Genomic DNA, 20,059 nt, shown 5'->3' on the forward strand with positions numbered 1-20,059 from the left:
GATGGCACAAATGCATTCCCCAAGAGCCGACATTTGCTCTAAACTAGGAGAAAACAGGAACTTCTGGAGTGCAGGATGAGAAGTCCCCTGAAAAGGGGTCAGGAATTCCCATTTTCTTCTGTGTTCTTGTTGGATAAGTGCCATAACCCACCTGAGATAATCTGATGCCAGTGTGGAAGATGGAGGTGCAGACTGAGGGAGACACTTCACAGAGTGGGAATGGGGGGAGTTTGGGGATCAAAAGAAGCATATAGTCATTCCAGCTTTTTGGGTTGTCCTTGATTCTGGGAGACTCTCCTTTTTTCTTTATGTATCCTTGCCATTGCTTTTTGACATTTTGCTTGTTAGACAACTTTGCTTAGACTGCTTACTGTTTCCTGAAAAATGATCCTGAAAAAGAAGAAAATATGTTTTTACTGAACTTTGAAAAGGAGGGTTGAAAAATCTGAATGACCCATTGGAATCAATTTCTCATCAAATTTAAGGACCTCAGCAGCAAACAAAAGTTACGTACTTATTGATTTGTGCTGTTCTGTTTTCATCCCATTCAACCTCTGGATTATTGGATCTGACCTCAAACTTTTAAATGCTGTGGATCCAAGAAACTGATTCCTCCCCTAACATTCCCTCTATACTCCCCCCAAAAACTCATCTCAAGTTTGCCTGCTCAAAGCCAGAAAATGATGCAATGATCAATAGTCTAGCTTACAATATGGCCAAGTGGACATAAAAGTGAAACAGCAATCAAAGGCTGTTCAATGACAAGGTTACCAGTGAGGCCAATCCATTCAAAGAGAGAGCACCAGGTTACAATTTCGGAGGGGGGGATGAATGGAGGGAGGAAGGGATGCTGAACTGAACGAAAAAAGACAACACAGATCTATCGCTATGGTAAGTAAACAACTTTCAAACCTGATGTTGTCTGTTTTCATGTGATTCAACCTTTGGGACAAATTCCCAAGCTACCAAAAACACCTTGGAGGTATCATGGAAGGATATTCCTGTCGGTGAGCCAAAGAATGCATGGGATTTTGACTGTACATACAGCTTGTAGTGAGACAAACATGTGGACAATGGACCAAATAGCTACAGTACATATCTTGTCAACAGGAACTCTGCACATGAAGGCAGTAGAGGTAGCTATAACCCTTGCAGAATAAGCTTTTGGTTTATGTGAAACAAAACAGTCCCAACTTGTCATAGACAAAAATTATAAAGTCAAAGCTACCAAGATTAGACTGACCTTTGATGTACATTGGCCCAATCTGGCTTTAGAAAAAGCAAAAAACCAGCTATTTGGATTTCCTAACATCTTTAGTCCTGTGCAGATAAAATCTGAGTTGTCTATGAACATCTAGTATATCTAGTACCAGTAGGCTGATGGTCTAGTTAAGGTTCAAATCGAATCACACCTGTGGGAGGAACGTGGGATTCGTTCTCAAATACACTGTCCTTATGGAAGACCATATATGAAGGTTTACAGGATGGTGCTTGCAATTAAAAAATTCTCCTTGCAGGAGTAATGACCACCATAAAAATGTTTTTCCAAGAAGGAATTTTGGATACTCCATGGCTGCCAGTTCAAAAGGAGCCTGAGTTATGTCTTGCAGCATGATAGTTATGTCCCATGGAGGAAATGGGTCCCTTACTGGGGGACTCAGTAAACAGTCTCCCTTCACAAAGGCCTTTGAAATCTTTGGTGAACCATGGGAGTTTGTGTTCATTGTGGAAAAGGGAAATGGCTACTAAATGAACCCTAACTGTCGAAAAACTACAGCCTTTTTGGAAGAGGTCTGACAAGAAGTCCAGGACAGAAGGAAGAGGTGTTGAGATAGGATCTGTTCCTTTGGAAGATGCCCAATTAGAGAACTACTTACCACTTGCTAAGATAAACTTTCCAGCATTTTGTTTCTGTGAAGTTGAAAGAAGCCAAACCAAAAAAAAAAAAAAAAAAACTGTAGATACTCCACCAAAGGCTGCCTGCTCACAAAAAAAGTCCGAAGGAAAGAAAAAAAACACAGGTACTAGCCACCACGCTGAACACTTCAAAACTTTTATTTAAAACACAATTAAAAACACAAGAATGAGCGCTTTTGGGACCAAGCCCTCCTTCAGATATAAAACTCAAATGAAACTGCAGTTTTTATATAGCTATTCAGCTAACATTCAGTACAGCACACCCTCCTTTTTCTTAGTGCAGGTCTTAAAGGTGTAACCCCATTTAAACCTGGAATTTTGTATGCTGCTAGCTCAATGATCCATTTAGACTCATTCACCTCTGTCTCATTAATCAAATCACCTCCCCTTTTGTTTTTATTTTACACATTGTATAACCATGAGCTTAAACTTATGACTTTCATACTTAGAAATGTGCTGGAAGAGTGCATTATGTTCATGTTTTAATCTTACAGAAGACAAATGGTTCAAAATTTTGTTTTTCAGCATGCAGTTAGTTTTTCCTACATAGAATGAACTGCAGGCTTGACAGACAGCCAGGTAAAACAACATTCTTTGTTCTACAGTTTGCATACAAATCAAAAAAATATTGTTTCCCTGATACAGTGATATTGGGAAAAGGAGCACAGAAGACCTAGGGTCCAATTGTGGACCACAGTATCCCCTCAATGACTGACCCTGTGGAGGGGACAGGGCAATCTAACTGCTGCACTTTTTATTTAAGTACAAAGCATAATGATCACAGCAAGGTTAACCTCAGTGACTGAAGATTTCAGTCGCCACTGGTTGGTGGAGAGACTACTAGTGAGACAGAAGAATGGACATGCTCAACTTGCCTGCTAGAATACTGGAAGTCCTTGGGATGTGCACTGCTATGAGAATGTGAAAGGACGACATCACCTACTGCCACACTCTCATGTCTTCCTGGCAAAGAGGATATGAGTGGGTTCCACCTTGCTTGCTATTGTACCACACCTACAGCCATGTTGTTTGTCTGTTTAGAACTCACACCCCTAGGGAGGGAGTCCTGAAAAACCTGTAATGCAAGGACAACTGCTCTCATCCTCAAGACACTGATGTGAAGACTGGTCTCCATTTGTGACCAAGAAACTTGGACCCTCTTCTCACTGAAATGCCTCCACCCCAGAGAGAAACATTTGTGGTTACTGTAGCCACTGAAGGTGATGGGGAGAAAGGTTGACCTTATACCACCACCAATGTACCATCTTATGTGAGTCCTGCAAATGAGTGTTACCAAATCTACTACAAGTTCAAATTCAATAGGTCCACTGAAGAACCTGCATGTAATATCTTATTAGGGGAACTAACGTGATTGCTGAAGCCATCAACCCTAGTAGTCAGAGAATGAGTCTCACAAGATGAGAAGGATGTTGAAGAACTTGAACAGCTATTTGACACAGACATGAAACCCTAGATTCTTGAGAGTTTGGCTATTTGACTGATCGTATTCAGGAGGCATCCAATTAACACGGTCTGTTGTGTGGGTGTTGAATGACCCTTTGCTTGACTGACTGCGATCCCTAGTTTCTGTGCAAGTTGGAGCAAGTCCAGTTGTTGGACCAGAAGATCCCAGGTTGGAGTAGTGAGGAGCCAATTATCTAAATATGGGAACACCTGAAACACTAGTAGTCAGATATGCAGCAACCACTGCCATGTTTCTGGGGAACACCCGAATGGGGGCTATGTTGAGACCAAAGGGCAGTGCCCTGAACTGGAAAGTAGAAATCTCCTGGACTGCCTTGCTATGTTGATGCCTTGCTATGTTGGTATGATAGCAGGCATCCTTGGAGATCTACAGAATACATCCAGTCCTCCTTTCTCATAACAGGTAGAATAGACTGAATTGTGACCACCTGGAACTTTGCCGGTTTTACAAACAGACCGAGCTGAGTTAGGTACAAAATTGGCCTGAGGTCTCCTGTCTTTTTTGGCACTACATGAACCTGGAATAGACTCCAGATCCTAAATGGTCTTGTGGTACCTGCTGGATGACCCTTTTTTCTAGCAGCTTTTGTTACTTCTGCTGCTGTGGATTCCATCTGACTGGGTGGCACATAGAGAATACTTTTTTCAGAAAAAGTGAAAACAAGGGGAATAGTATAACCTCTGGTAATTATTCTCAGCACCCATGAATCTTGTCTGATGGCTCATCAGGCTTGAGAGTGTAGGGTCAAAATCATTCAGGAGCGCTGATAGGATTTCTTGGTGAAAGGACCAATACATTCTTGATTCTCTGCCACTAATGTAATGTAATGTCAGCTGAAATTGCCCCCTCCCCTCTGCCCCAGGAAGGTACACCTGTAGGAGCTTTTTGGTTAAAACCCTACTTTCTGGACCACATCTTTTACCCTCCCCCTTCAGGTTCCTCGAGGTGGTCCTCTGTGGGGTGGAAAAGTAGAGCTCCACAGCAGACAGGGCCTTACATTTTCGGGTGAGGAGTAAAACTGTCTCCTCTAACATCTCTTTCCTAGGACCCTGCCTTCTTAACTTTCGGTCCACAAAAAGCATCAAATCAAAGATGTTAATGAAGGATGTCAAAGCCTTTCACCAAGTCACATAGTAGCATCCAGGCATGCTGATGGAGGACTATGCCTCTGCCTGCTGGTCTATCTGCATAATCAGTGGCATTAGAAAGCAGACACATGGACACACTGGACATTGTTAGACACTCAGGACACCACTGTTTTCTGGATGTCTGCATGCAAGTTACCTGAGAGGGACTTGGTAAGCTGCTTGGTCAGGTCCCTCTGGAGACCCGTTATATGGACAAGACAGTTCAATGCTCTGAGTACAGAAGTTGCTGACACATACATTTGCTTTCTAAACCTGTCCAATGCCCTAGACTCCCAATTTGGGGGGGGGGGGGTGTGTGGACAGATGTACTCTCTTCAGAGAGCTCATTCTTCAGAGCTGTTGCCACAACCACAGTATCTACTACACACTCCACTGGTGTTCTGTTTTTTTAGGGTGACCAAGATCTTGTCCACTTTCAGACTGTCTCCATCACATCAGGATCCTCCCATGCCCACTGCGCCACCAGATCTATGAGGTCGTAAGCATGAGGCACCACCCAAGAGGCAAAATAGCCTGCCCCAAAATCCTTGAGGAACACGCACACCTCAGCAGTGTGCATATTGGTGGACTAACCCTCTCATTGTTTCATCAGTTCTAGTATATCACCAAAGTTGATATCTTCCAAAGTGGATTTCCTGGACCATTCACCATCCACGTCTGTCTCTTCTTTGATGACTCTGGGGAGGAGTCCAAATGTCTCCTTCTTGCATGTTTCCTAGGACCTGTCTTGTGTGGGCTTCTAGAGAAGGACCAGAACCAGACTGGGAACTCACATGGCAAACACCCCCAAGGCTGAGGCTGACTGTCCCAGTCAAACTGGATGTGTGGAGTCAGTGCAGTATCCAACATATGATGGGATGGAGCTAAGCTTAACAGACACCTCTCTTCTCTTGTCCTGGCAAGAACCTGTTCAAATGCCTCAAAAGCTGAGGCTGCAATCGGAACCCAAAACATACCCTTCCAATCTGAAAGGGAGCCAGGCGGAACATCCTCTGCTATGAGCCGCCCTGGCTCCTAGGCTGACAATGGAGCCAAGCTATCAAGTGCAAGGGCTGTGAGGGGAAGAAATAGATCACACAGGTCTGTTAAGTCAACCACTTGAGAGTCTCGACACTGAGGCTTCGGCTACAAGACTTGTCCCACTCCAACAAAATCGGAGTACAGAGAATAAGGGATACAAGGACAGTCAAGTCAAGAGGACTGTTAGATCCGACGTGAGTGTTCTAGGGAAACCTGGAGCTATAGGCAATGGATCCAAAGGTAGGACTGGAACTGGAAGAGCCAATGGAAGGACAGCTGGAACTGAACCCAGCACATCCAACAGGGACAGTGCCAGGAGAACCCCTTGTTGGATCTTCATCAGGTGGAATCTCCACATCATCCTGTCCATGTTTACTTCAGTAAGGCTCCTTGATGAATGAACAAACCTTGGCAAAGAAGTTACTGAAGGTGGTTCTAGAGGAACACCTCTCCTGTAAGAATGGGAAATGTAGCTTAGGACTTTCTGGCTCCTGTGAGAAGTGAAGGAAGTAGCTTTGGTGAACGGATCTGAACAGTCATCAGATCCAACTGTCTCTTGAGTTTTCGGTGCTACACTAAAGAGTTCTGAAAGCTCGGGAGACATCTTTCCTGTTTTCTCCATCTTCTTCTCTTTAAATTTTTCTTTTACTCTCTCTCTCTTTAGGCTTCTTGCTTTTTTATGGTGGGGTTAGGCTTATGTGGTGTTTTAGATAGAGAAGCAGAAGATGGTTGAAAAGTTGAGGATTGTTCTTTTTACCCTACCTTCTTCCATTCTTAATATCTTGCTTGTTAACTTTGATAAAAACCTCTAAGACACAGCTATGCGTTTGTAAGCAGCGTACCCCATCGGATTGTTCCTCACCCGTGTGTAACTTAATATGCACATCTGTTCTTTCCTCTGGCTCGCACCCCCATTGTTGACTTTCATTTTCAATACATTTTTATAGGAATTTATACTTGCTTACCCCACACTCTATTGCTGATCCCTACATTTTCTCACTTTTTAAAGGCAGACTAGCTCCACGACTCTACTGTATACTACCTGGTATTTCAACTCTGTCCTTTAATAATGTCAGACTCAATCTTGAAATATATCAGCTTTAAACCCCAATATAAGTGCCCGCTCTAACCTTAACCAGCAGCTCACAAACTCCTTTAAAGCTACAATTTCCCAGATCTATTTCCCCCAATATTTAGTCATTATCTTTTCCTTCTTAACTTGTATCTATATTTTTGTCTCCAACAGAAATTGTCAGACAGCTCTGATGAGGCATTTGTGAAAGCGTATGAGCAGAGACGGCTTTAGTTCTTTTTTTAGTTCTGAGTTGCAACTATACAGATGACAAGTGCTAAATCTGATGTATTTTATATAAAAATACATATTCCTCCCTCTAGAGACCAGACCAAACCAAACGAAACCAGTGAGAAATGTTTATTTTTATTATTCCACTGCACTTCCCCCACACCCTTCCACTTCTCTAATCCCTTTAAGCTCTTGCAACTTCTATTCATGTGTTGTAATAAAGTTTATAACCCCCTACCTGCCTCACTTGTATTGTTCCATTCGTCACAGTCAAACTTGAGTTTCTAATGAAAAATAGGGTTTATAAGATTTAATAATATACGTGTAACTAGAAAGTGAGTAACATGAGTGACTGATCTGTTATTAATTAACGGAGTTAACTTAATTTAATCTTAAACGTACACCTAGATGCAAGTAAATTGGAGCCTTTACAGATTCACATAAATGTCAATCAACTAACACTCCCACCAGGGCATCGCACAAATGTTTTACATTCCTCTAGTGTTTTATTTTTAAGAATTAGCACTAGACTTATAATTTGAAAAAACTCAGCTATGCTCATCTGCCTGGAATTACTTATAAAATTCACTTTACAAATAAAGACTTTAACCACTAAGGACTCCTGGCCTTCCCTTTTATTTGCTTAAACAAAACAGTGCATTTTTTGCTACAGATTCAAACACCAGATGTTTTGAACAGGGGCCCACAACGGCTTTTAAGAACACCTTAACCTACTAAATACCAAGAGGAACAGGCAAGGTAGGTTGTATGCAATTCTTTACATGATTATTTCAAAAAACAGAAACTCACATACATAGATACGTCATAGCTGTATGAGCTCTAAATTCCCACAATGGAAAGTCCACCATCTGGTGCAAGTTTAAAATAAAACAAGTATTTAAAAAAGTATGTTAAAATCAATATGAGGGGTTGCTGCAGTCTAGCAGCTTTCTATCATGAGACACCTTTGCAGAACATCACAAGAAAAATGAAGATTTACTTTTGTATATACAAAAAGATGATACAGCTGTTCAGTTCAACTAGGCTATTAGTCTGCAAACTACAGCAAGCCTAGACAATAACCAGGGGCCAGAATCAAACCTTGTACTTTGTATCTGTGAGATAAAGACCTTAACCATTATGTCAATCCACCTTCTGTTTGTGCTACAGTGTAAACTAATGAAATGTGAACTCCCATTATCACGAAAAAGGAACGGACTATTGTACAGAAAGTAAGTTTGGGAGGTGATGAAAATAGTCCTTACCTTGTGCAGCAATAAACTTGTTTTTCTCTTGGTAACCCTATAGCAACCAAAAACAAATAATAAAATAAACAATTTAAGGTAACAAAGTTATTTTTCCAAGCACAAATACAAATGTCACTTCTGACCATCACTGATTACCACAGTATAGGAATAGTCAGTGTGCTTGCATGTGTGTGAGGCCATTTAACATCTGCTTGTACTACAAAATACTACTAGGAATGAACATGTTGAGCTATTTATTTTTGTATTAATTATTTTTAAACATATTAGTATGGTGATTTTACCAAATCAAACACTTAACATACAGAAACCATAAAGTACAGATAATTACCATAAATAAATATTATGTACTTATAGGTTCATAGGTTAGGTTTAGGCAATCACTCTGCTGACCGTTGCAAGTTTAGTCCAAACCCCCTATTCTAACGTTCCCTCTAGCCTCAAGTTGGGTAGGACAAGATATGCTGGGAAGAATTTGAGGCTGCCAACCCAATAATCTACACTTACCTTGAAAGTAGCAAAGGTGCTGCTGCGTTTAACAGGTAGTGGAAATGTGCTCCACATGTAAGAGAGATGTTGGGATATGAATCTATCACAACAGTGTGTGTTAATTACCTGCTGATGAAGGGTTAGTTTGGGAAATCACGGATTTGAGGTATCTTGTTCTGTGAAGGAAAAGGAGGATGGAGAGAGTTGGATCTTCCATGGCCTGAGAGAGTTTAACAAAGATCTCTATGAGGAAGTCTTTAAGAGACTGAGTACACAGACAGGACTGCCAGTTTATCCTGATAACCAAGATTTTTGTGGCCAATGAATTTTTTAGTTCTGAATTTCTCAGATATCAAACACTGAGTGATATGTTTAGAAAAAATACATGTCAAAAGGTGCATTACATTCAATAGGTCTGATAAGACAGGACTAAATGGAAATTAATATAACTTTGGACCAAGAGAAATGTCTTTGGAAATTAGATGAGTCAGACAGAAAATTTTCTCAACTACTATGGTAATGTCAGTCAAAAATGGAAATAAAAAGAGTGCCTATATCACTAACTACAGTGTCTGACTGGAGGGGTGTGTTATCGATATAGTATGCAAAAATGTTTTACTTACAAAAATGAACTATATTTGTTCATATTTGAGACCATTGTCCTTGGACCAGTTGCTAAAACAGTTTAACCCATGTTGAAAGTATTGTCAGTTACAGCAAGACTGAACAACACCCAATTTACTGTCATCTGCAAACTAATATAACCTAAGAGCAGGGGTGTTGGCTTTAAGGTCTAAGAAACCAATGCCAGATAGGAGCAGGCCTAACACTAAGCACTGTGGTATACCAGTGGCAACTTTTTTGCTTCCGTAAGTGGCACCTGTGACTCCAGCCATATGGGTTCTGTCAGCCAGCTGTTTAATTATCCATTGCACAACATAAAGATTTACATTCAGATTCACAAGTCTTTCAAAGATGCCTTCATGGAAAATAGTGTCAAAGGCCTTGGCCAAATCCAGCTATAATGTATATATTACCTAACTGCTATCCATTGCTTTGGATACTTTTCCAGAGAAATTTATGAAGTTATAGAGGCAAGACCTTCCTTTGACGAAGCTGAATTGCTGAGGGTCCACAGTTAGGAAAACGTTGTTGTCTAGAATAATGAAATTGGAGACAACATGCTCCATAGCTTTATATACAAGGCTAGTGAGGCTAACGGGTCTATACTTACCAGGGTCTGTGGCATTACAATGGCTGCTGTTTATGCTTCAGTAATGAAACAAATGGAGAGGCTTAGACTGAAGAGGTTAACCGGTTCACACAATCCATATCTGGTACTGATAATCAGGCAACGTATCATATTATCAGGACTCTTGGATAAAGTGTTCTTAGATTTTGAAAAGGCTGACAGAACTTGATACATAGCAATTAATAGGGGTGGCTGGGACTGCAGAATACGGGAAGGAGTAAAATTTGCACAAAATTTGATAAGCTCTCAACACTGTTGTGTTAGTTCTTAACTTTCTGACATAGGTAAAGAAAATATGTTACTTTTGATTTTAGTGGCTATTTCAAGCTCATACTCAGGTGTGAAATTATTAACAATTCCCTTAAGCTCTTGATTAATTTGCTTAAATGTGGTCTTATGGTAGTCAGAATGAGATATGCTATAAGCATTAAGCAATTTCTTTCTCTGATCATAGAATGTATTTACATAGGGATTCCACCACAGTGTCTGTTTTTAAATTTCCCTCTATATTTGGTGCAGACAGGGACTGCCTTAAAAATACAGCTATTGACGTAGAAGGCAGAGACATAGGCAGCAGCTTTACCAATGACCTTCATCAAAGGATGACTGTATATTAATTAACACCTTAGTTCTAGCTGTCCCAGTGTAAAAATAGAAACTTAGAAGAGAAAGCCAGTGGATTTATACTTCTGGGTAAATTTCAGTAACTGGTTAGTAAGTGTGCTACCTGGACGCTAGGAAAAAAGAAATAGAAGACCTGAAGGAAACAGCTTCAAAAGGTGTTGAGGGAAAAAAAAAAACACTGACTGGGAAATGTGCTGCGGCTGTTCAGCAAAAAGTAGTGCAAGCAACAGACATGACTTCCAGTAACCTAGAGGAAAAGTATAAGACAACTGCACACAGACATGATTAAAATAAACAAAACACGGATGGAGTATATTAACTCAAACAACACAGACTGGAAAAAATGGAAGAAGCTTTAAACAGATATTCAGATGAGGTGATAAAACTGCAAAAAAGCTAGCTGAATACGAGACTGCACAAGAAGAGATGTTTCACAAAATAACAGAATTAGAGAACAAAGAATATTGAGAAAATCTGAGATTTTCTGCTGTACCAGAGAAGTCGGAAGGAACAGACTGTATTAATTTTTTGAAAGCACAAATAAGCAACTGGACTGGTATTCCACAGCAGTTGTTAACTGAAAAGGCACATCCTGTGTATGCTCCAAGACCTGGCTATGAGAAAGCAACCTAGACCTTTAATAGTAAAGATGAAATCCTACTAGCAGAGGGAGTTAATTCTGACAAAACTGTGGCAGAAGGACAAAGTACTAAAATTGGGAGACTGCAGAGTGTTTGCAGAGAATGATTCCTCATTGTACACTAGGCAGAACAGGAATAAATTTATACCACTATTCAGGGAATGTTGAAAAGCAGGTGTGAGATTTAAACTGCTGTACCCAGATATCTTCAACATATTCTTCCCTTGCAGGGACAAAATCATTTTTTGATGAAGTACATGCTAAGGAGGAAATACAAAAGTGTGTCCAACAAAAGGTGAGCTGTGAAACAGAAGGAGACTGTGCTTCTTATTCTTCTGGTAACAAAGACCACAGAGAGACTGGCTAGTGAAACATTTTCCAATATTTCAATGGAAAATGCTTCAGAGAAGGAAAAAAAGCACAAGGGTGAATTAGAATCGAGAGTATGTTGGAAATGAAGCAGTGACAGCATTTGGGAGTGGGAGATAAATAGGAATTAAACCAGTAACTTGGAAATGGGCAAACGTGGGATTACAAAGCAACAACTATATTTGCGAAACATGACAGAACAAGAAAATCTGGAAATATTGGACTTTGTTAAACTTGTAGTTTACTCTAAAGCATACACCTAGTTCGTGTCAATGTTTGGAAAAATACTTGGGAGAGCAGAATAGGAGGGAGAAAGTTAATTAAGTAAATCAAAACTTTTTCTTAATGGTACTACTTTATGGTGCATGACTTTCTTTGCATACTATAAAGTAAAGTGTTCTCAGTTATTTTTAAGTGTGATGGGGATACTAATGAAAACAGGTGCTCCTGTTTTTTTCCCCTCCTTCTTTTTCAACCTGCTCAGTTTCAAGAAATGTAGGCATTGCAAAGTAAAAAAAAAAATCAGGTTAAGAGAGCATAACAGTGCTTTTTCTTATTCTTGCATGGGAGAATGATTGGATTAAGGCCTTTAGCTTGATCTAGTAACAAGTTTTAAGAGAACCAAGTAAATGAAAAACAATACTGAACATATAAGGTATTTTCTATAAAATAAATGTATGCTTAGTAGCAATTTTTTATCTGGTCTTCATGTCTTCAAGAGACAAACTGATAAATAGAAATGGCTTATGAGATAATGTTCTTTGAAAGCATTCAAGGGTTTACCTAGCTGGGAATATAGAGGATCTATTACTTGTGTCTTTCTGCTTTTCCCGGTCAGAGGTCGCCACAGCGGAACTCCAGCCCGCTAATGATTGGCAGTAGATTTTTACGTGCTGAGTTGCCGGCCCTGACGCACAACCTTCAACGAAGGTACACCCATTCACGCATGTCTCTACACAGAAGATGCTCTAGCTGAGAATCGAACAGGACAACGTCTTACTGTGAGGTGACAACGCTACCGCAGCACCACCACCACAGTTTAGAGAGTATATATTACTGTGCTGCTAAATCAATAATTGATAAAGTTCTACCACAAGAACACAGGGTAGCGAGGGAAAGGAAGGGGAGAAATCGAATACCATCTTGGAAGTATCGAATAGAGAAAAACTATAAAGCAATTAAGACAAGAAGCATTACTGTTAGAAGACTATAGAGGAGGGAATAGATCAACCAAAATACTAAGAAAAATATATGTGATAAAAGCAATGCACAGTATTAAAACAGACCAGGATCTTTCACTCACTATTGCAAATAAACTAAAAATTTCTGCACAGGCAGAAGAACTTGGAAGAAGCACAGATAAATATAAAGGAAAAGTACAAAATAAGCAATTTATTGATGACTAACAAAATGTTTTGTAGATAATTGGGAAACAAAGTAAAAGGAATTGAAAGACCGACAAAAGAGAGGAAATAGATACATTTTGAAGAAGTATATATGAAGATCCTGTGGAACATAAAGATAATAAATGTACAGAAGTAAAAGAAAGAATAAGTAGTTTAAAGGTGCAGGATATGAAATGGGATGAAGTAACAGCCAGAGAGATTGAAACAAAGTTAAGAAAAGTCTCTAATTGGAAAAGCCCAGGCCCAGATGCAGTGCCTAAACGTTGGTTAAAAGTATCAACATCTTTGCATGAACAACTAGCCATGAGTAAGAACTATTTACATGCGCACCCCAAACAGACACCAACCAGGCTAACAACAGGCAAAAAGTACAGTTGTGTACACTTACCATAAATGTAGATGTTTGAGTGTATTCACTGTTGCAGTCATCACACTTGGGTTATCTGCCTGCAGGTAGGCCTGAGTCGGCCCGAATACCAGAGACTTAGTATTTCTGTGTTGGTTGCTGTCGCCCCAGGACTGATGTCAGGACGTCAGGGGTATAAAAAAAGGCAGCCGACGCCATTACATCAGTTTTTCTTGTCCCAAATGTCAAGAGTCCCCAAAAGGCAGCTAAGTTATGGTGGAGGAAAACACCACCAGTAAAAAGTAAATACCAATACCCATACCCCTGAAAATGGTGGGGGGGGGGGGTAAAAGGCCTAGAGAGATTAAGTAGAGAGAGAGAGAGAGAGAAAAGAGCGGGTTGGAGGGAGGGAAACCAGGACTGCAACAGTGAATACACTCGAACATCTACATTTATGGTAAGTGTACACAACTGTACTATATTCTTCATGTTTCACTGTTGCAGTCATCACACTTGGGTGGATTCCCAAAGCTGAAGAAAGGTGGAGGCAGTCAGGAAGAGTTAGGGCTAGCTAGAATGCCCTGCAGGACTGCTGTTGCAAAGCCTGCCCTGGATTTGAAGAACAAATGGTAGTGCTTGCTAAAAGTGTGTACTGAACTCCAGGTAGCATCTTCCAGGATGTCCCTGGAAGGGACTCCCCTGAGAAATGCAGTAGAGGTAGATGTTGTCCTTGTGGAGTATGTTCTGACCCCCTGCGGGGTTGGTTTACCATGGTACTTGTAGAAGAAATTAATGCAATGTGCTATCCTTTTAGATATAGTTTGCTTAGAAACGGCCTTGCCCTCTGCCCAACTTGCAAAGCTGACCAATAGCTGGTCTGATTTTCTGAAGGCCTTAGTCCTATCCAGATAAAATCTGAGCTGTCTGTGCACATACGAGTGCAAGATCCTTTCCCCTTTATTTTGAGGATTAGGGAAAAAGGGTGGCAAATGTATGGATTGATTGAGAGCCACACTGGACACTTTAGGCAAAAAGGAAGTGTTTGTCCAGGGAGAGACCCTGTCAGCATGGAAAATAATGAAGGGTTCCAAAGCCATAAGTGCTTGTAGTTCAGACACTCTTCTAGCTTAAGTGATGGCTAGAAGCAATGCTGTCTTCCAAGAGAGGAATTTTAAGTCTGCTGACGCTGCAGGCTCAAAGGGTGGAAGTGTGAGCTTTAGCTTTTCCAGTACAAAGTTAAGGTCCCAAGCAAGGGTGGGTGCTCTCCTTGGTGGCCTTAAGTTGTTTGCCCCTCTCAGGAAATGTTTGATAAGAGAGTGCGCTAAGAGAGGTGGCTCAGTGTTGTAATGAGCTGAAATGGATGAGGCATGAATTTTAATGGAAGAGGACAGGCCTTTGTGGAGTAGATCTGCTAAGTAAACCAAAATTAAAGGCAGGGAGGGAAGAGCTGTGTCCTCTCCTTTAGCTAGGCTCCAGGAGCAGTATGTTTTCCACTTATCCGTATAGGATTTCCTTGTACTGGGTCTTCTGGCTTCAAGAATGACGTCCAGAACCTGTTTGCTTAGAGCTGCTGGGATAGGATTCAAAGGATAAGCCAGGCTGCAAGCTTTAGGGTTTGCAGCTGCAGATGCAAAATTTGCCCCTCCTGCTGAGAGAGCAGGGTAGGGGTCTGATGTAGGTGCCATGGTGGCACCTATGTCAGGCTGCGCAGGAGAGGGTACCAGTGCTGGTGTGGCCAGTCCGGAGCAATCAGAATTGTCATCGGTCTGTCCCGTCTTATTTTGAGTAATACTCTTGAGAGAAAGGGCAGGGGAGGGAATGCATAAACTGAGAGATTTACCAACTGAAAGTATAGGGAATCCACTTTCTAGGCCCTGTTGTGAGGGTTCCTGGTGCAGAATCTGCTGAGCTGATGTTTGTAGGGGGAGGCATAAAGGTTCACCTCTGAGGTCCCCCATTTCTGAATCAGAAGGTTGAAGGTGCTGGGCTCTAACTGCCACTCGTGTGGGTCTAGGAGATTTCTGCTTAAGTCATCTGCCAGAGAACTTTGATTGCCTGGCAGGAACTGAGCTTGCAGACGGACTTGCATGTTCAATGCCATGTTCCACAGAGCCATGGCAAGCCTGCAGAGTGGGTAGGAATGTGTTCCCCCCTGCTTGTTGATGTACCACATAACTGTGGTGTTGTCTGTTTTTTTTAGATCATCCCCTGGAAAGAGTAGGGATCTGAAAGCTGTCAGGGTGTTCTGCACAGCTAGCATCTCTTTTTGGTTGATGTGCAGATTAATTAGACTTGGGCTCCAGTGGCCCTGAATGCATTTGCTGTCCATGTGTGCTCCCCAGGCATAGTTTGATGCATCTGTGATTAGGGTCTGGGCGTCTTGGGGTTGAGTAAAGGACAGTCCCTTCTGGAGGTTGCATGCTTCTGCATACCAAAGAAACTCTGTCCTTAGACAGGGTATGATAGGAATGACTGTTGCCATGTCCTGAGAATGTTGGCACCAAAGACTTTTTAAAGTACCATTGAAGTTTCCTCATATGCAGTCTTTCATATGGAATTAGCAGTATACATGAGGCCATGAACCCCAGGGCCTGCGGTATTTTTCTTGCGGATAGCTGGGTTCTGGTAGCAACTTTTTGAAGTAGGCTGTCAGATAGATGAGGAAAGCCATCTGGGATGTTGTGTCCAAGCTTGTGCCCAGGAATACAATCCTTTCACTGGGTACCAGTTTTGATTTCTTTTCATTGATGGTGTACCCCAGGGAAGTGAGGTTTTTCACAAATGTCAGGTGCTGCAACAGCAATTCCTGACTGTCCATCTGAATCAGGCAGTCATCCAAGTACGGGTAAATTTGAATATTTCTCTGCCTGCAGTATGCAATGGCTGGAGCCAGGCATTTTGTGAATACTCTGGGTGCAGTGGATAAGCCAAAAGGAAATGCAGAGAAAGTACAGTTGTGTACACTTACCATAAATGCTGATGTTTGAGTGTATTCACTGTTGCAGTCATCACATTTGGGTTATCTGCTTGCAGTAGCCCTCAGTTGGCCTGATTATCAAAGTCTTGGGTCCTGCGTCGGTTGCTGTCTCATCCTTCATGATGTCAGGTAGTCAGGGGTATAAAGCATGGAGCTGATGCCATTACATCAGTTTTTCTTGCCCCAGATGCCAGGTGCCCCCCATAATGGGAAGCAATTATATATACAAGGTTACACCTCCAACAAAAAAGCAAATACACCAAAAAGCTTTAAACATAGCAAGCAAGAATAGAAGTACAGCCAATAGAAGTCAGGGGGCTGGAGGGAGGGTAATTAGGACTAACAGTGAATACACTCGAACATCTACATTTATGGTAAGTGTACACAACTGTACTATGTTCTTTGTGTTTCACTGTTGCAGTCATCACATTTGGGTAAATTCCCAAAGCTAAGGATGGGAGGAGGAATTTAGATAGCATTAGGACCAGCTATAAGGCCCTGCAAGACTGCAGTGGCAAAGCCAGCTCTAGATTTAGAGAAAATTGGCAAATGGTAATGCTTGGTGAAAGTATGTACAGAATTCCAGGAAGCAGCTTCTAGGATGTCCCTGGGTAGGGACACCTCTGAGAAAGGCTGTAGAGGTAGATGCAGCCCTGTTTGAATGTGGTCTTATCCCCTGTGGGATAGGTTTTCCACGGTGCTTATAGCAGAAATGAATGCAATGGCCTATCCATTTAGAAATGGTTTGCTTTGAAATGGCCTTCTCCTCTGCCCCTGCAGCAAATGCCACCAGCAGCTGTTAAGATTTCCTGAGAGGTTTAGTCCTGTCCAAGTAAAATCTAAGTGGTCTGTGCACATCTAAGGAGTGCAGTATACGTTTCCCTTTGTTCTGTTTGTTAGAAAAGAAGGTTGGCAAATGAATGGACTGATTAAGAGCCATACTGGATACTACCCTGGGCATGAAAGAGGGATTGGTCCTGAGGGAGACCCTGTCTGCATGAAAGATGATGAAAGGCTCCACTGCCATAAGGGCATGTAATTCAGACACCCTTCTTGCTGAAGTGATGGCTAAAAGGAAGGCTGTTTTCCAAGAAAGGAATTTCAACTCTGCACTTGAAGCTGGCTCAAAAGGAGGTAGAGTGAGGTTTTCCAATACAAAGTTAAGGTCCCAGGCTGGAGTTGGGGCTCTCCTGGGTGGTCTTAAGTTTTTGGCCCCTCTGAGGAACTGCTTGAGCAGTGGATGAGAGAAGAGGGGTGGTTCTGTGTTGTGATGAGCTGAAATGGCTGAGGCATGAATTTTGATGGAGGAAAAAGAAAGGCCCTTGTGAAGCATTTCAGTTAAGTATTGAAGAATCTGAGGTAAATTGGGTGCTGCTGTGCCCATCCCAAGTTTGATTCCAGGAAAAGAATACTTTCCATTTTTCAGCTTAAGATTTTCTAGTACTAGGCCTCCTTGCCTCCAGAATGACATCCAACACTTGTTTACTGAGGGATAGTAACGGAGAGATCAGGTAATTAGCCAGGCTGCCATGTTCAAGGTTTAAAGCTGAGGGTGCAGAATCTGGCCCTCCTGCTGGGACAGCAGTGTAGGGGTCTGAGGCAGGTGCCATGGTGCCCAGCAGTGACACACTGTGCAAGAGGGGGTACCAGTATTGGCGTGGCCAGTCTGGTGCAATCAGTATCGTCCTTGGTTTGTCCTGTTTGATCTTTAGTAGTACTTTGGAGAGGAAAGGCAGAGGAGGAAAGGCACAAACTGATAGATTTTTCCAGGTGAAGGACAGAGCATCCACATTCCAAGCTTGTTTGTGGGGAATCCTTGTGCAAAATGTGTCCAATTGGTAGTTCTGGGGGGAGGCAAACAGGTCTATATCTGAGCTCCCCATTTGTTTAAACATGTTGAATGTCTTTGGTTCCAGTTTCCACTCATGTGGGTCCATTAGATTTCTGCTTAGTTTGTCTGCCAGTGTATTTAACTTTCCTGGCAGGAATTGAGCCTGTAGGTGCACTTGGCAGCTCAAAGCTGTGTTCCACAGAGCCATGGCTAGCCTTTAGAGAGGGTATGAGTGGGTCCCCCCCCCTGCTTGTTTATGTACCACATAACAGTGGTGTTGTCTGTCTTTACCATTAATTGTCCTGGAAGAATGTGGTCCTTAAAGGCTGTCAGAGCATTCTGTACAGCTAACATTTCTTTTTGATTGATATGCAGGTGCATTTGACTTGGGTTCCATTTGCCCTGAATGCACTTCCCTGCCAGTTGAGCCCCCCATGCATAGTCTGATGCATCTGTTAGGGTTTGGGCGGCAGGGAGTAGAGTGAATGGTAGTCCCTTGTTTTGGTGGCAGGCCTCTGCCCACCAAAGGAACTCTAACTGTAGGCAATTTATGATAGGAATCATTGCTTCTAGATCCTGAAAATGTTGAAACCATAGGCTTTTTATATACCACTGTAGTTTCCTCATATGCAGTCTTGCATATGGAATTAGGATAATGCAGGAGGCCATGAACCCCAAGGCTTGCAGTATTTACTTATTTATTACTTATTTATTTTACATTTGTTAAGCGGGAATAACTGAGCCAAAGCCCTTTTTCAGCAGAGGCACAGGGAGAAAAGCTCCAGTACATACAAATATAACATTAAGTAGTTAATACAGATTTTATACAAGTAGACTACAGCAAAATCGTATACAGATAGCAATTGGCTGTACATATATTAGGTAAGCTGAAAGGAATATAAAGTACAAAAATCAGGTGTGTGAATTTTTTTTTTTTTTTAATCAAATCTGACCAGAATCTATATGAGTATTACAGAGAGAAGTACATAGCTTAGGAAAAGTTGAGAATGGAAAGTTTTCAATGCGGGCTTGAGCAGTGGCAGATCCATTTCTTATTGAAATCTTCCTTTAGTGTTAGCTTAAACTGTTTGGGAAATGCCTGTGTACGAATCTCGACTGCAAGTTTGTTCCATTCAATAGAGGGGTGGTAGCTATAAAAGTTTTGTCCTGCTTTAGATTTGGGCTTGTAGATTTTTAGAAGGTCTTGGGAAGAGCTACGGAGGTTTCTTGTAGGAGCATAGTGGGAGACGATAGAGTGTAAGGCTGGACAGAAAGATGGATGATATAGGATTGAGTGCATGGTTTGGAGCTGAGAGAGGAGGAGTTGGGGCAGTTCGTGCCAGTTTAAGTACCCTTAGTGAGAGACAGTGGTGAGATCTGTAGGGTTGTTGGGTTGCACAATCTAGCTACTTTGTGATATGTAGTCTGAAGACTAGCAATGAGAGAGGAGTTAAGGTTAGTAAGAATTTGAGAGCAATATGTTATGCAGGGAAGAAGATAGGCATGAGTGAGGGCTTTTCTGGCTTCCTGCGCAAGAAATGTGTTATTTCTATATAGTAGACCGAGCTTAAGGTGGGTCTTCCTGACAATTATTTATGTGGAGATCGAATTTTAGTTGGTCATCGATTGTAATACCAAGGAGTTTTGAGCTTGATTTGGCTACGATTGCTGTCTTATTAAGTGACTGGATAGTGAAGGAGGTCTTAATGTGGTTAGCTGTTTTATGGAGGAAGAGTAGAAGTTTTGATTTTTTAGGGTTTAGGATGAGTTGGTTGTTGGAGAGCCATGTTTCTACCGAGTGAAAGGATGACTGGGTAGCTGTTACGAGTTCTGAGTGAGAGTTAGTTTTTGTTATGACTGTAGAGTCATCAGCATATTGTACAATAGAGGAGAGTGGGCAGGAGGTATAGAGCAAGTTTGTGAAGATGTTGAAAAGTAATGGCCCTAAAATGGATCCTTGAGGGACTCCCATTTGTATTTGTAGTG

The 20,059-nt window shown here is 41.7% G+C and overlaps 1 protein-coding gene across 1 annotated transcript in view; it reads right to left on the reverse strand.

Moving 5' to 3' along the window:
* Positions 1 to 20,059, reverse strand: part of PTPRA (protein tyrosine phosphatase receptor type A) — a gene marked incomplete in the record, with an annotated part of 4,245,980 nt that overhangs the window by 1,354,503 nt on the left and 2,871,418 nt on the right. Inside the window, 1 exon segment of the mRNA XM_044064105.1 lies at positions 8,140 to 8,176. Coding sequence (XP_043920040.1) covers positions 8,140 to 8,176 — 37 coding nt within the window.

Source organism: Protopterus annectens, chromosome 2.part2, assembly GCF_019279795.1.
Source record: "Protopterus annectens isolate FY-2018-M chromosome 2.part2, PAN1.0, whole genome shotgun sequence".
NCBI classification, from domain to species: Eukaryota; Metazoa; Chordata; order Ceratodontiformes; family Protopteridae; genus Protopterus; species Protopterus annectens.